Consider the following 17,131-nt stretch of genomic DNA (forward strand, 5'->3'; position numbering starts at 1 on the left):
TAAATTTAACTAACGAAACTTTACTTTTCTAAACTAACGTAACTTTACGTTATGTAATGTTTACTTTCCTAAACCAAACCTACGTAACAAAGTACATTAACTCTTTCCCCCTCAGAGTATTTTTATTAAGTTGCCAGCTCTGTCCCTCCAGCGTGGCGCTCTCGGCGACCCCGCGGCGTCCTCCCGTATCTCCTCTAAGGCCCGCCCTGGACACTGTGTTTCCTGCCTGTTCACTGATGATCGAAATAAGTCACTAAATGTTTCTCCTGTTGCGTTTTTTAAAGTCCTCTCCTCCGTCCCCCTGGGACCTTAGATCGTCTCGCCCGTTGGTTTTTGGACGTGGAAATGTTGTTTATTGCGTAACATCCGTAACAGTGTCCCCTGAAAACACCAACTGACGGAAAATCTCAATGGCGGGGAGAGAGTTAAAGAAAACGTGAAACAGGAACCATAAAATGTTTCTGCAGGAAAATGACTGAAGGGACTGACAGAATAAAAGCTTCATCTGAACTTTAATGAACTCTCTGTGTTTTACTGTGAAAAGTCCCTAAAGCTGTCAGATTAACGTGCAGAAGAAGAAAAACTCCTCAAAGTGAAGCGAGCGTGTTTGAGTCGACCGTCGGCAGCGTTCACGGCCTGCGCGCTCGGTCGCAGGCGTTCAGACGGATCCACGGCCCTGACTTCCTCCTTCTGCTGGCGTTTGTCTCTGTCTCTGTCTCTGTCTCTGCAGCGAGTGGGTGCAGCTGCAGCGTCTCTTCCGCTCTGTGGTCAGACGGGTGGAGGAGGACGCTGTCTCCATCCCCCCCTCTGCTCAGTCACTTCCTCTGAGACGCCAAAGATAGAGAGACGCAGAGACGGAGGGAGAGAGAGGGAGAAAGAAGGAAGCCATTTTGGTTCCTCGGTGACATGTCTGCACGCTCGCCTTCTTCTCGCCGCTTTCTGCTCTCAGAAAGTCGCTCGGAGAGATAGAAAGTGGCGGGTCGACTTTTGGGGAAGTAAAACTTTAGGGTTTTCTGTGAGTCTTTGAGAGAAGTTTGGTTTCGTGTTTGGCAGGAAGGAGCGAGGCCCGTCCGTCTGTTCGTCCGTCCGTCGCGTGGACGTCTGACTGAAGACGATCGGCAGGAAATTTTAAAAAAAGACTCGTCTCCACTCAGATGGTCTCTCGTTAACCGTCTCTGGTTTGACATCAGCCGGACGGACGCCGAGTCTTTGAGGACGCAGGATGAGCTCTGACCGGGTGCCGTCGAGGGCGGAGGTGACGGGGTGGAGCTCTCAGCAGCTGGCGGACTACCTGAAGAGGGTGAGACCGCCGCCGTCCTGTCTCTGTCTTCATCTGTCTTCATCTGTCTTCATCCCAGCAGTCTGATGCAGTCAGCTGATTCCTCCGCGTGCTTCAAATTTAATGCCAGATCACAAATTTGCGCTGATAAAACCGTGTCTGCGTGCCAGAGGAAGAGGACGCCACGACCACGAAAACCACCTTCAGAGGACATCGGAAGACCTTTTCAGCATTTTCATAAATCCTTTTCCCGTTTTTTAATCTCATTTTATTGCAACCCCCACAATCTGCAGCACACACCACATTTTAGGACATTTCTAACATTTTTTAAGGAGTTTAGAATTTTTCTATGATTTAAGGACGTTCTCCGACTTCACGGACGTTTCTTGGGGTTTTTAATATTTCTCGGATTTTAGGACATTTCTAAAATTTTGAGACATTTCTAGGATTTCAGGATGTGTCTCAGATTTTAAAACTCTGAAGACGTGTTTCTTTAAAAAAAAAAGTGTCATCTTTACTTTCTTTTAAGTTTTTAGTGATTTTTAAATTAAAATAATCCTTTTAAAGCAAAAAAAGGCAATATTTTTTATTTAGTTTTTTTTCTTTAGAATTATATATTGATTTTTTAAAATCTTTTTTTGTGTGTTTTTTTCATTTAAATTTCTTGCTGATTTTTAAAGAAAAAGTTTTGAAAAATTTTCTGCTTATTTTTGAAAATATGTTTTCTACAAAAATCCCCCAGAGTGACACCATTTATCACAGCCAGAAACTGTAAAAACAGAAATTATAGTTAGAAAACTAAGTTTCAGATGTCAGAGGTTTGTGAGACTTTTCCAAAACTTTCAGGGTTAATTTAGTTTTGAAAATGTTTTCATGCATCGAAAATGCTGTTTGTAAATCGACTTTTCATGTTTTTCACGACTTACTAAACCTGTGACGCGACACGTGAAACGTAAAAAAGTTAGATATTTGTGGTTTGCAGAAAAGGAAAATTCAAACATTTTCGGGCCGCGCTGCTCCTGAGTGACGGGTCATGACGGAAAGAAACGGTTGAGTTTATTTAAATGTCATTTTCGGCGCCTCACTGCTGTTTGTGCTGTTTGCAGATGAGTCTGTCGGGCTGCGATAAAGTGGTGCTCAAGTATTGCATCAACGGTGCCAGATTTGTGGTGAGTTCATCCAAATTTAACTTATTTAGGGAAGGGAAGGAAAGGAGGAAAGGAAAAGAGAAGAGATGGAGGAGGAGGTAACGAGGAGAAGGATATAAGGAGCTGAGGAGAGAAGAATGTCCTTTTTTGTCTCCTTCAAATATGAGCACGTTTGGTGTTTAGACTCTAAAATGTCCTCATAAAACTGTCCTGTTAAAGACGACGTCCTCACACGGTTTTCTGTTTTTCGGTTTGTTTGTTTTTTGTAGAATTTGAGCGAAAACGACCTCCAGAGATTCCCAAAACTTCACGCTCCGTGAGTACAGACCAGCTGCTGAGTCACCGTTACGGAAACACGCCCACCGCCGTCTGCACGGACGTCTCCACACGTCTGTGGAGATCTGACTGATATCCAAAAACCATAAACAGAAACGTGTTCTTGTAAAACCAGCGGAAGAAGCTGCAGCAAAGTTATTAATCAACTGCGTAGTTCAAAGATAAATTTGGGTTTGAAGCGGCCAAAAGCACGTCTGATGAATGTGAATAATAAGAGTTTCTACACGATTTCAACACAGCCGTCATAAAGCGAATGTTTAAATTATATTATATTATCGGCCCACCAGATTCCCAAAAACTGAAAAACGATTTGCTGAACAATTAATGACAAAGTTTGGAAGCGTTTCAACGTGTAAGTTTTATCAGTTTTGGTCTGATAATCAGTAAATCCATTACATTTATTTCCCAGATCATAAATTTGGGGTTCATGAAAACCTGAAAAAGTTATGGAATTTGCAAATAGGAATTTCCAGTCCTGGAAAACTAAATATACCCTTGAAGGACATTGTTTTCTCTTTAAAAATTGCCAAGAAAGATATGAAAAAAATAAAAATGATTACAATTTTCGATGAAAAAAAACTCCCCAAAACATTTTTTTTAAAAATCACCAAAAACTTTAAAAGAAAAACATTTTAAAAAATTTCCTTAAAAACTAGCAAAAAATACAAAATTCGAAAGAAAAACCCCAGTTTCTTTTCTTTATAGATCACCAAAGAAAAAAAAAGACCCAAAATTAGTTCAGTTTTTGTAAACATTGTGATTAACTCAATTGTGATAAAGCAAACGTTTTATTGTCACATGGTTACTGATGAAGAACAGTTTGAATAAACTTTATGCGTCTCTGCAGGATGATCTCGAAGATCAGCACTGAGATCAGCAAGAAGGAGGAGAAGCGAGGCCTGTTTGGGAAACGGTAAGAACGAGTCTGTAACGGCACTTTTTTACTGTGCTACCTTCGGTTTTGGTGGATTTTATTATTAATTAATGTAAAACTCTGAGTGAAAATATTTTTGCAGGATATTTGGTTGAGGGTTTAGCTCTTTTTTGTTGTTATATAATCGAGAATCGCAAAGTGAAACGCAGCTGTAGCCTCCACTCTACAAGCAAACAACATGTTAAAAAATATAGAGAGAGATTAAAAAATATTCAAAAATATATAGATATTAGTTAGGGTATGTTGTGTTGTGAAGTTGGATGGAAAAGAAATAATAGAAATAATAAAAACTGTTTTCCTTTCTTTCCGTTGCAGATTGACGCCTAAATATCACGAACCAGGTAGGAACGTCCCCGTTAACGTAGTTTAGTTTTTAATCCTTTTAAAGTTTAATAAACTGTGGGTGTAAATGAGTGAAAATAAACAGACAGCTGCTCTGTCCTCTGCAGACATGGCTGCGGATGTTCAGGGCTGGGGCGAAGATGAGTTTGTAAGTCCGACTTTCATCAATTTGTTTTTCTCTTTCTGCAAATTAATCAAATCATTTTATTCTAAAGTTGGTTAATTTCAGTTGAATAAGTGCCGTAATGTTATCAGTTTTTATTTTAACATGCTGTGGAGCCTCGACAAAGTCTTTACGTCTTTAGAACTAAACGTTGCGGCAGATTACAGACAGCATGCCGGTATCATGGAAACAAAAGACGCCTGATTAACACAACAGCGTCGACCTCTAGTGTGACACATAACGTATGTGTCAGCAGCTCTTTATAAACAATGACATCACATATCAATAACAATCATTTAGTGTCCCTTGTCCTCGGCTCGGAGGGGAAGGACCCCCGGACGTCACTGTTTTCACTATTTTTGAATATTTATAACCGCTGTTATTTTTCTTTAGTTAGCTGCTAACAGCTACTTGCTGCTTTTTAAGAAGACATTTTGGCCTTTTTAACATTCATTGTCATCTTTTTTTTTTAAATTGAAAGGAGATATTTCTGTGAATTTTTTTGGTGATTTTTTTTCCTTTTTATAAAAAGGTATTTTGCTGTTTTTTCCTGTAAACATTTTTTTCTCCTTTAAAAATGTTGGGTAAGAAGACATTTCTTTGTTGTTTTTTCATCTTTCAAAATTTTTGGTGTTTTGTTTTTTTTCTTTAAAAATTGAAAAATTGCCCTTTTTAAAGAAGACATTTCATTGTTTTTTCTGTTTAAATTTTTGGTGATTTTATTGCTCTTTGAAAAAAATGTGGGTGTTTTTTTTATCTTAAAGCAGACATGCTTTTCTTCTATACAATTTTTTGGTCTTTTCTTTTTTTTCTTTGAATTTTTGGTGATTTTTAAAGACACCTGTTTTCCAAGTTTCCTTACTCTCCTTCATGAAGTAGGAAAACTGTTTATGTTCACTGTGGAAAATGATGCAGCTAAAATTTGTTGCAGTAGATCTGAAGATCGATTTGTTGTTTCGTGCTTGCTGGGTGTTCAGGCTGGTTGCTAAAGTTTTGTCAGGTGGCTGACGAGCTTTAAGGGAAGTGACGACTTTATTTCTGCGTCCGTCTTTTGCCCCGTCAGGATGATGAAGAGTTTGACGATGACTACGAGAGTCCGTACAGCGGCGATGAGGAGGGCAGCGGGGGCGATTACGAGTCTCCAAACGATGACCAGGACGGGGCCAACGATTACGAGCCTCCGCCCACCGAACCTGCAGAGGACCTCGCCCACAAACTGTGCCCCACGCTGCCCATCGGAGACAGCGATTACATCGGTCAGTGACAGGAGCCGACTTTTTTAGTTGGTTTTGGACGATTTAACGTAAAGAAATGTGTTCTTATATGCTGTTTTCTGATCCATATCGACAGTTGGTTTTCTATATTTTTATCCTTAAAATTTAACAGATTTTTTATAATGAAGCATAAAAGAATAATTTGTTCACAATCACTTGAAAATATGACTATTTGGGCCGGTGTTAGAGAAGAGATTTTGTTGTAAAATGAAGAAAAAAAGTCTAAATATGTTGAGAATAAAGTCTGAACTTTTCATCAACAACTGACACAAAAGACGGACAGCTCTTTCTTTATTACAACACAGAATTAAAAACTCATTATATTCTTGTAATATTACAATATTATTATTATTGTTATTATATTAGTTTTCTTGAAATATTATGACTTAATATTACAACAACTTGTAAAATTACAACTTTATTCTCATAATATTACATTTTATTACCCATCAGGTAATAGTATTTATTGAATATTATGACTTTAAAAAAAAAACTGACTTTTTTTGTTAAATCACTTTTTCTTAAAATATTACTTTATTCTCATTAAAATTCAAATATAATCTTGTATAAAATTATGATTTATATTATGACTTTATTTCCAGTAAAAAACATTTCACCTTTAATCCTGAAATATTATGATTTTATTCTCAACAAAATACACCTTTATTCCTGTCATCTCGGATTATTTCCCTTCGAAGTTGCCTTAATAATGTTTTTTTAACAGGAGTCTGTTTCAATCTTTTTTTTTTAAAGTTAAAAGATATTTCCACTTGCTTTAAGTGTCACAATTTGATAAAAAAAAATTAGGAACCAGTGTTAACTTTTGTTAACACACTAACTAAAAACTGTGTGTTTATAGATAACCACGTGTCATCCAGAGGCCCGCCCCCCGCCGTGTGTCCCCGCCCACCAGCCTCCACCCTGTCGGCGCCGTCGCCCCGCATGGTGAGCCTCATGTCGACAATCAAATAATGATTTTAAACGTAAAAGTTTTGAGTTAAATGAACGTGAAACTGTTTGTGTGTGCAGCCGGGAGACTCCAGGAGAGACCTGTCTCCTCACTGCGGGGGCAGAAAATGTGAGTAAGGTTTTTAACTAAATCCATCCTGAATAAACGTCCTTAAACACACTTAGAAATCACAGAACGGGGTTCATGCGGTCAGGAAAAACCTGGAAAAGTCCTTGAAAAGTTTTGGAAAACTAAATACATACCCTGAAAGTTTTGGAAAAGTCATGAAAATCTGTTTCACAAACCAGTATAATAACAGATGAAAGTGTTCGAGGACCGCCATAAATTAGAAAATACAACAATGATTAGTTTCTGGCTGATGAATGGAGCCATTTTGGAGATTTTTAAGGAAAACATTCGCAACTTTGGAAGGCATATATCAAAGAAAAAAAACCCAAAATATTTTTCTTCAAAAATCACCAAAACAAACAAACAAACAAACATGTTCTTTCAAAATGGCCAAAACTTTGTCTTTAAAAACTGCCCAAAAATTAAAAAAAAGAGGAAATACACTGTCAAAAATATTTTTTTCCTATATTTTTTAGATAGTTTATGTTTTAAAAAATCTATTATATAGTAATGAAAAAGAACTGATAAGGAGTATCAAAGGTCATTTCAGACAATGTACGGTCTTTAAAATTTAACTGAAAATCCTGGAAATGTGTTGTTAAAAATGTGTCAGAAAAACAGGCTCAGAACTGACCTGAGAGTTTTCGTCTCTGATCGTTGTCTGTATGTCGACGGGTTGATTCTGTTGTCGTGTTCAGTTACTCCAGAGCCGCCGAAGATCTCTCGTGAAAACAAACCCGGCCGGGGTTCAGGATCCAACCCGTCCCCCATCAGAGGTAACCCTGCACCCAACACGCTCCTCTTTTTTTAGGAAGACATCACAAATTGTTCACTTTGGTTTCACTTTATGTCTAAAAACTAGCTGCAGAGTCAATACTGATTTTATATGTTTCACTGATTATTCAGTAGAAAAATCCTGAATTTACTTACACTTACACTCACCCCCCAACACATCTGCAAAGGAAAAAAAGGAAATTATGTAACAAGTTGAAATTTAAATGTTCAATTAAATGTATTTTACTGATTTTATTTGACTAACTTTATCATCTGTTTTTTTCTTCCAAATTTTCCTGGCAGCAGGCGGCTTTCCTGAAACAAAGACTGAATTAAATTAAATGTGATGTATCTACCATTGATGATGAGTATGAAACGATTAATTGTGATATTTACTTTTCTCCACAGGACCTAATCGTAGCACAGGGGAAAAGGTACGTTTTTCATTTTAAATAAACTTTATTCATCGGTGGATCAATAAATATCCTGAAAATGATCATATGTGTAACAAAGAAAACTGAAAACAAAATGGGACCGAGAACGAGACTTTGAGGGACTCCACTTTCAGATGACGAACACTGAAAACTTTCTTGTAATTTTTATTCTAAATTATAATAATAAATAATTTCTAAATATTTATAACTTCTTTGTTTAAATCTAATTTTCTACGTTTCTTACAGGTGGGGACACATCCTTGGAGGTCAGTCCGGACACACTGGTCATCATATTTATTAGACATAAACATGGGGGTACCACAAGGGTCTGTGCTGGGTCATTTTATATTTCAGACTCATTTAAACTCGCTTTTTTAATGATAACATTGTGAATTTTTGATTGAAGTAATGAACATAATTTATGTAATATAGGAATTATATTATGTTCTATTAAAGGGTACGTTTTTATGTGGATGACGCCATCTTGTACGCATACTACTCTTTAAGTGCTCGGCCACAGAGGACTCAAGATGAACTCTATAGCAGTGATACTCCACTTACGGCCCGCAGGACAAATCTGGCCCCTGATAGGGTGCCAGGTGGCTAGCCTACCATTTTCTAATTCACAATAAAAATAAAATCCTAGAAAACATCCAAACTGCTAGAAATGTCCAAAAATCCTAGAGATGTACTAAAATCCTAAAAAAACATCCTAAATGTTCCTGGAAATATCCTAAAATCCTTGAAACTTGTATGGGGCTGTGGCAACTCAACCTTGGCCTCCTTTCATTTTGCAAAAGTGGCCTCTAAACAAAACAAGTTGGGTATCAGGAACATTTTAGTGAAGTAGACATGAAGAAAAACTCTGAAATCCCAGAAACTTCCTAAAATCCTAAAAACATGCTAAAATACCAGAAATGTCCTAAAATCCAAGAAATGTTAAAAATGTCCCAAAATCCTAAAAACATCCTAAATCCCTGGAAACGTCCTAGAATGTTAAAAATATCCCCAAATACATGAAACATCCTGAAATTCGTGAAACGTATTATAATCCGTGCTATTATTTTGTAGAAGTTGCCCCCCAAAAGAGGAACTTGAGTGTCACTGCTATAGATTGTTATATTAAAGTAGACGTGGAAGAAATCTGAACCTAACCTTGAACTGTTTGTGTGTTCAGGCCTCAGCTGGACGCCCCCGATCCTCCCACCTGGTCCAAACCTCCTGTTCTTCCTCCGTCCTCCTCCGTCAGCAGGAGCAACTCCTCCCCCAAACCTCCTGCCAACAGGTCAGCACACCTCAGATCATCATCATCATCATCATCATCATCATCATCATCAAATCAAATTATTACATATTCCAAACACACTTGACTTCAGCTAATCAGTTAATCATCTCAAAGTGTTTAAATTCATAATCCTCACATTTATTTCTAATATTGTCATCTTCTTATTACTGCTTTTACTTCCATCCTCTTTGATAAAACAGTCAAAAAGTGATCAGTTTATTTAAAGTATTTGCTAATAATCAGATTTTTGTTTGTGGTTTGGTTGTACAGGTTTGATGCGAGGAGGGAGGTAAGTTTCTGCTGAAAACAGCTTCATTGTGAAGGTTATTTTGTCCAGAATGAACTCTGATTTTTTTTCTTCTCTCTCATCAGCAAATGCATGACGAAGGTGAGATTTCTTTGTTCAGCTTTTTTTCTCCCAAATCATATCCTGAAATTTCAGAGTGACTCTTTAACTCCTCCTTCTCTCCTCCAGCTCCTAAACACAACACCTTCCCCCTCCCCAATAAAAGTGTGCCTCCTCGCCCTGGACTCCCCTCACGCCAAGGAGACAGGTATGACAGAAATGAAAACAAAGCTAAAAGTGAAATAATCATTAACAGACATCCTGTTGGTACTGGGGTGCAACAGGGATCTACTGTGGGCCCAGTTCAGTTCAAACGACAAGAAAATAAAGAGAAATCTCCACATCTTCAACTTTTGCAACTACGATACGATACAATACGATACAATCTAATAAGATGCGTACTGATATGACACAATAGAATATTATATAATACGATACAATACAATGTGATACTACTTAATACTACTACCATATTATATGAAACGATACGATATATCATTCAATACGATATGATACAATACAATACAAATGATATAATGTGATATGATACTACATAAGGTACAATACAATATACTAAGATACAAGACAATACAATTTGATATATTACACAATACGATATGATATATTGTACGATATGATACAATACAATAATATATGAAGCGATACAATATTATATGATACAGTATGATACAAGTATTACAGTATTATGCAATGTGATATGGTGCGATCAGATGCTTTTGATAGATGCAGTAATATGGTAAAAATCAAATATTATCAAGTGCTGATGAGATTTCAACAGTTTTTAGGCGATGTTGAGTCTTTGCAGTCGACTGAAATTACATCGTTACTGTCGTCATGGTGACAGAGCATTAGATATGAACAACAAGGACCCAACGGCTCCCAGCAGTGGTTTTAAACCTCCACAGGAGAAATTTCAGTAAATTATATCTGGCTTATTCGATTAATAATCTGTTTGTTTGTTTTTGAGCAGCCTGCCTCCCAGTGTTCCCTCTGCTGCCTCTCTGCCTCACAAACTACACTCTGGTAAGAAAACACCAACATTTAACCCGAGACACTCGACTGGCTTTATTCAGGGGCCAGTTCTACAAAACGACAGGAGGCCCAGGGCCAATCACAGTGTTTTGAAGATTTTAAGACATTTTGGAATATTTCTAGGATTTTAGGACTTTTTAATAATTTTAGGACGTTTCTGAGATTTAGGGATGTTTCTAGGATTTTATGACATTTTAAGGATTTTATGACATTTTAAGGATTTTATGACATTTCTAGATTTTAGGACATTTCAGTGATTTTAGGAAGATTCATGGATTATAGTACATTTCAGGGATTTTAGGGCGTCTGTAGGATTTCAGGACACTTCCAGGATTTTTGGACATTGCGATGTCAAGATGTTTCTCAGATTTTAGGATGTTTCTAGGATTTTATGACATTTTTAGGATTTTAGGACATTTGTAGATTTTAGGACACTTCCACGATTTTAGGATGTTTCTTAGATTTTAGTATGTTAGGGTGTCTCTAGGACATTAGGACATTTCTAGTATTTGAGGACATTATTGTCTTATCTGTGTCCTCTGACGGGGGTGTGGGGGATCCTCCTCTGGCTCTTTTTTTGATCAACAAAAAAAGACAAAAGTCTCTGACACCTTACTGAGACCAAAAGGACAAAAACTATTCACAGTGTCACTTTATTTTTACTGTGAAGTAGAAAATGTTTTAGGGGCACCTGGGGCCCTGTCAGGGACCAGATTTGGTCCTCGGGGCCAAAAGCTGAGTATCACAGATTTAAAGTAATAAACCTTTTTGGAAATTTAGTTTTGGATTCAGTTTTGAGCTGAGATTAAATCCCATTTAAGCAGGACAAACGTGACATCAGGGACGCACACAGACATTTGTGTCAGTGAATAAAATATATAAAACTAAACAATCAGTGCTTTGTTGTTAATGTATAGTTATGTCTCATAAGAGACTCTCAAGAGACTCTCATATATAATTATTACAACACACATGGGACAGACCGAGGGGTTAAATTCTACTTTGGGCCCCACATAGTGCTGACCCTCTGAAAACAGCAGGGGGCGCCCTGTTACTACCAAAAACTACATACTGACCCTGTGTGTGTGTGTGTGTGTGTGTGTGTGTGTGTGTGTGTGTGTGTGTGTGTGTGTTGCAGCAATGGCTGAACATAGAGGCAGTTTCATGGGATCGGACAGACAGTCGTTTCGTCCGTCTCCGCCAACAACAGCACCCATACAGGTAACAAACACACACTTACACACATGTTTAAGGAGGGCACACTGCTGCTCTCAGCCCCGAACCCTCAATCTGACCGGACCCTAAAAACCAAGTCTTACCCTTAAACAACTCTTTGACATTAAAAAGGCCTCCCGGTTGCCATATGAAATGTTGACATTGTACGTTTCAGCACAGATGCGTCACACTTACATACTTCACATTTCTACGTTATTTTGTAGCCGGTATGTGGAAACTATACTGCCTGGCCAAAAAAAAATCGCCACCTGGATTTAACTAAGCAAATAGGTACGAGCCTCCTATTGGATAATTACTGCATGGGCGATTATCTTTCAGCTGGCAACAAGTTATTTAACCCCAACTGGTGCAATGAGTTGCTTCTCATTTCCTAAACAACCATGTCGAAAGACACATCCCGTGGTCGTGGAAAAGATGTTAGTCTGTTTGAGAAGGGTCAAATCATTGGCATGCATCAAGCAGAGAAAACATCTAAGCATATTGCAGAAACTACTAAAATTGGGTTAAGAACTGTCCAACGCATTATTAAAAACTGGAAGGATAGTGGGGACCCATCGTCTTCGAGGACAGTATATTATCAGCATATTCAGCTGACTACCTGAATATACTGAATGACCAGGTTACTCCATCAATGGATTTTTTCTTCCCTGATGGCACGGGCATATTCCAAGATGACAATGCCAGGATTCATCATGCTCAAATTGTGAAAGACTGGTTCAGGGAGCATGAGACATCATTTTCACACATGGATTGGCCACCACAGAGTCCAGACCATAACCCCATTGAGAATCTTTGGGATGTGCTGGAGAAGGCTTTGCGCAGCGGTCAGACTCTACCATCATCAATGTAAGATCTTGGTGAAAAATTAATGCAACACTGGATGGAAATAAATCTTGTGACATTGCAGAAGCTTATCGAAACAATGCCACAGCGAATGCGTGCCGTAATCAAAGCTAAAGGCGGTCCAACGAAATATTAGAGTGTATGACCTTTTTTTTTGGTGGTGACTTTTTTTTTGACCAGGCAGTGTACGTTTGAACAGCGCTGATGTTAACTGGTGGTCGGGTTTAGACACGAAAACCACTTGGTCATGGTTAGGGGAGATCATGACTTTGCTCAAATTACTCACTTTTTGTGGCACTTTCCCCGCAGGACCCACAGCCATGTCTCAGTCTTTTGGGCCAGCGGGTTTGGACGACATGTTTTCTGTTAAAAAAAAAAGTGATTTTTTTTTTTCTTTTGACTTTTTAATGTTTTTTTTAAAAGATTTTTGGTAATTATTTTTGGCAATGTAAAAATCAGACTTTTTTCGGATAATTTTTTTCTTTAAATTTTTTAAAATTTATTTTTTCCTTTTAACATATTTGCTGATGTTTTGTCATGAACTTTCTTTTCTTGAAACATTTTTGGTGATTTTTTTTTTGGTGAATATTTGACATTTTTTTCTTTAAAAATCGTAGATAATGTTTTTCTATAAAAATCTTTAGCCATTTTTTGTTATTTTAAAATTTTTGGTGAGTTTTTTTTTTTTGTTTGTTTTTTAAATTGGTTTTTGATTTTTTTGTTTCTTTAAAACTTTTTGGCAAATTCTTTCCTTTGAACATTTTTGGTGATTTTTTTCTTTTAGAACATTTGATGATTCATTTTGTGATTTCTGGTTCCTTTCACTTCATTATTGTCATTATTGTCATTATTATAGAGACAGTTTCGAAGGATGTGTGTCAGTGTGAACAGCAGGAGGTGCTGTCGTCTTTGTGTTTGTGCTGCAGTTCAAACGCTCAGTTCATGACAAAGTGTGTGTGTGTGTGTGTGTGTGTGTGTGTGTGTGTGTGTGTGTGTGTGTGTGTGTGTGCGTGCGTGCAGGATCTGGACCCTCGCTGGTATGTGGGTAAAGTGACCAGAGGTCAGGCGGAGGGTTGTCTCAAACGAGTCAACAAGGTAACAGAAACAAAGCCAAACTACAGTTCACTTTGTGTTTTCTTTTAAATGTATTTTTTTAATTACTTAGCAGACATAAATATAATTTATGTGGCAAACTGTTTAAACCAAGATAATATTTTAATATTTTAAAAGTTAAAAATATTCATTATAAATAAAAGTCCTGCAATTTAAATTCTACACAAAGCAGATTAGTATCATCAGCATAATAAACTGAAAATATAAAAAGTAAAGTACTCATTATGCAGGAAGGCGTCTTTCTCCGTTTATTATTACGCCATATATATCATATTTTGTTGTTCTGAGTGTGATTTGCATTAGGCTGTAAGCCGTTCACATTGTGCAGCTGCTTTGGGTGGATTTCATTAAAATCAGAAAGTGTTTGTTTGTTAAATATAAAGCAGTTTTAATTTAAAGCCTCATATTCTCCATAAGATCAGTAACTGCTGACTAAAGGTGTCAGATAACTGTAAATAATTTAAAAGTACAATATTTGTTGCTGAGTATAAACTGGCTCGAGTACTTTCCTTTACTGTGAAAATACTGCGCAGTAGTATTGTTTTGTGTCCTGTGTTTCTGTGTTTTCGGAGGACGGGGCGTACCTGGTGAGGGACAGCACCCGGCAGCTGGCCAACCAGCCCTTCACCCTGATGGTCCTCTACCAGGACAAAGTCTACAACATCCAGATCCGACAGCAGAACCACAACTTCCTGCTGGGAACCGGACTCAAAGTCCAGGAGGTAAACAGGAAGTGACCGTCAGACGACCTTCGGTCAACGCCCCTCAGAGCTGAGCCTCCGTCACGACATTTAGTTTGTATCTGAAGGTGAAATCTGAGGATTTTGTTCACCGGCGGTCCAACGGTCACGAAAAACCTGGAAAAGTATAAAAAAAATCTCCCAGAACTTTCAAAGAAAAAAAATCACCCAATTGTTTTCTTCAAAAATTGCCGAAAATGTTCCAAAAAAAGCCAAAATGTTTTTTTTAATTGCCAAAAGAATTGCCAATGTTTTCTGCCAATGTTGCCAAAAATCCCTCAAATAATTAAAGTGTACTGAAGAAGTTTTCTTCAATATTGCCCTAAACATTGCCAAAATGTTTTCTGTGACAATTTACCTAGAGCTTTTTTAAGAAAAAAAAAGACAAAACAAAAATTTTCTTTAAAAATCTAAAAAAAACCCAAAAAAACAGCAACTAATGTTTACTTTAAAAGCCACTAAAAAATTAAAAATACAATCACCAGATTTTTTCTTTTAAAATTACACAAAAATGTATAAACGAAAACAATTGTACGAATCTTTTCTTTAAAAATTGCCAACATGTTTCTTCATAAATCACCAAATATAAGTGAAAAAACGCCAAATTGGTTTCTTAAAAAAAACAAAAAAACCCCAAAATTTTTAAAGGAAAAAAAGGCAAAAATCTTTTTAAATATTCGGCTCTTATCCTGTTCTGATTTTTTTTTTTTTAAATAACATATTTTTAAAAAAGGTGTTACATAGTGATGAAAAAATAACCGATAATGATTATCGATGGTCGTTTCAGAGAATGTACGGTCTTTGAATTTTTGTCTTCATGTCCTGGAAAAGTCCTGGAAATTTATTGGTAAAAGTCTGTAACTTAAACGTCCTCTGACGTCCTGCAATGATCCGTTTCTTTGTGTTCAGACTTTTCCATCGGTGAGCGGCATCATCGGCCATTACTCCCAGTCTCCTCTGCTCCTCATCGACGCCAAGAACCGAAGCTCCAGCCAGCAGAACCAGTGTCTGCTGGCCGACCCGGCCGGGTTCTACATGACCGGGAAGAACTGGTCCTGACCGGATCACTGACGCGGAGGGAAAAACCCGACAGGCCGAGCGACGATGAATGTCCGGTGGGAAAATGGAAACATGTTGACGGGAAGATTTTTTTTTTCGGTGTTGGTGACTGAAAGATTTTTGCACATGTTGCTTCGTTTGCTTATTTTTGACCATTTTCTAAATTCTGGTTTCAGTTTTTGTGTCCGTGCAAGGCCTCATAGAGAAAAATCTGTACATTTTTCAAAACTAGTATATTTTAAATATTTGCTTATTTTCCTCACAGCTGATGCAGATATTCATGTGTGTGATGTTATCAATATGTTAATGTGTAAAAATGTTAAATTTTAAAGCTAAATGTTTCGTCTGAAATAACTGAATTTAACATTGAATAATTAATATTTCAATTCAAGAATTATTTTGATTAAACAATGAAATTTAACATTTATATTTTGATGTAATTTTCACATTTGAAAGTGAACATTTAACATTTATTTTTTAGATTTAAGAGTTAAAATTTATCATTTAAACTTAACATTTATATTTAGAAATGAATTATTTGACATTTAACATTCGATATTCAACATTTAATATTTAGAATTAGATGTAATACTTAAATTTGACAGATAAAATCATATTTAACATTTCGATTTAAGATATATATTTTATTGTATTTTTTAGATTTGACAGTCAAAATTTAACATTCACATTTATAGTAAACATTTTGATTTAACATTTAGATTTGGATGTCATATTTAGATTTGGCAGCTAAAATTTAAATTTAATATTTCGATCTTGTTTTAATACTGAGATGTAACTGTTACAACGTACTATTAAAATGATTCAACATTTAAACAAATTCCTCGTACTGTGTTAGCTATACCTGGCAATAAATCTTTTTTCTGATTCTGATTCTGAAATTTAACATTGAATAATTAGATTCAACATTTATAGTCAGCATTTAGATTTAATTTTTAGATTAAATAACTGGATGTAACAGTTAAAATTTCGATTCAACATCTATATTTCAATGTAATATTTAGATTTGACAGTTACTTCTACATTTAATATTCAACATTTAAATGCAACATTTATACTTAACATTTACATTTGGATGTAATATTTAATCTAACACTTCAAATCTAACATTCAACAATTAGATTCAACACTCAATATTTAGATTTAACATTTGGTTTTCAAATCTAAATCGATTTTTTTTTTTTTAGAAATTTTTAACGTTTTCTTTGCATCATTTTTTGTTTCAGTTTGCAGAAAACTGAGCTAAATATTTAAAATATATAAGAAATATTGATGTAAACAAATGTTTGTCATATGTCAGCCCATATGAGACAATTAAGCTTTCGGTACATGACGATGGATAAATGCTGTATTTCTACAGCATTTAATTCAATTCCACATGCAAACTATGCATGTTTATGGCTCAGTCTGTCTTCAGCTAAATAAATGTTTTATGATTGTATTTAGCTCAATTTTGTTTGTGAAATAACGCAGATGAAGTCTGACGGTCCTCAGTGTTCAAGCTTTGTGTCTTCAGTGTGGCACATTTTTAATTTACTGTAATTTACTGTATTTTAGTTTGTCTCTCAGCTGATTCATTAAACACATAAAAACACGAGCAGCGTCTTTGCGTCTCTGCAGCAGCGAAGAGTTCACATCTTAAATATTAGAAATAGTGAATGTTTGTTCTGTCTGCA

General features: G+C 36.5%; 1 protein-coding gene and 1 long non-coding RNA gene across 3 annotated transcripts; one reads left to right on the forward strand and one right to left on the reverse strand.

Annotated features, from left to right (window-relative positions):
- The first annotated feature begins 754 nt into the window (after positions 1-754).
- On the forward strand, positions 755-17,052 carry lcp2a (lymphocyte cytosolic protein 2a). Of its 2 annotated transcripts, XM_042499312.2 has the most exons (21): positions 755-1,300; positions 2,386-2,448; positions 2,697-2,743; positions 3,611-3,676; positions 4,013-4,038; positions 4,147-4,187; positions 5,266-5,458; positions 6,336-6,421; positions 6,506-6,554; positions 7,253-7,330; positions 7,737-7,762; positions 8,009-8,028; positions 8,940-9,047; positions 9,318-9,336; positions 9,420-9,435; positions 9,523-9,601; positions 10,385-10,437; positions 11,585-11,667; positions 13,546-13,620; positions 14,211-14,360; positions 15,288-17,052. In XM_042499312.2, exons 1-21 carry the CDS (start codon positions 1,223-1,225, stop codon positions 15,435-15,437), a joined length of 1,506 nt encoding a protein of 501 aa, XP_042355246.1. In that variant the 5' UTR covers positions 755-1,222; the 3' UTR covers positions 15,438-17,052. The 2 variants fall into 2 exon arrangements, with proteins under 2 accessions (XP_042355246.1, XP_087944407.1); XM_088088281.1 differs by lacking the exons at positions 2,386-2,448; positions 2,697-2,743 and having other exon boundaries at positions 756-1,300.
- Positions 1,292-9,041, reverse strand: LOC148187180 (uncharacterized). Its single transcript, XR_015778888.1, has 5 exons — positions 8,918-9,041; positions 7,594-7,643; positions 7,485-7,508; positions 7,189-7,355; positions 1,292-1,480 (listed from the first exon to the last, which is right to left on the reverse strand). It is a non-coding gene; the product is annotated as an uncharacterized LOC148187180 (long non-coding RNA).
- Positions 17,053-17,131: the final 79 nt, after the last annotated feature.

Source organism: Plectropomus leopardus, chromosome 15, assembly GCF_026936395.1.
Source record: "Plectropomus leopardus strain MGB_pleo_1.0 chromosome 15, ASM2693639v1, whole genome shotgun sequence".
NCBI lineage: Eukaryota > Metazoa > Chordata > Actinopteri > Perciformes > Serranidae > Plectropomus > Plectropomus leopardus.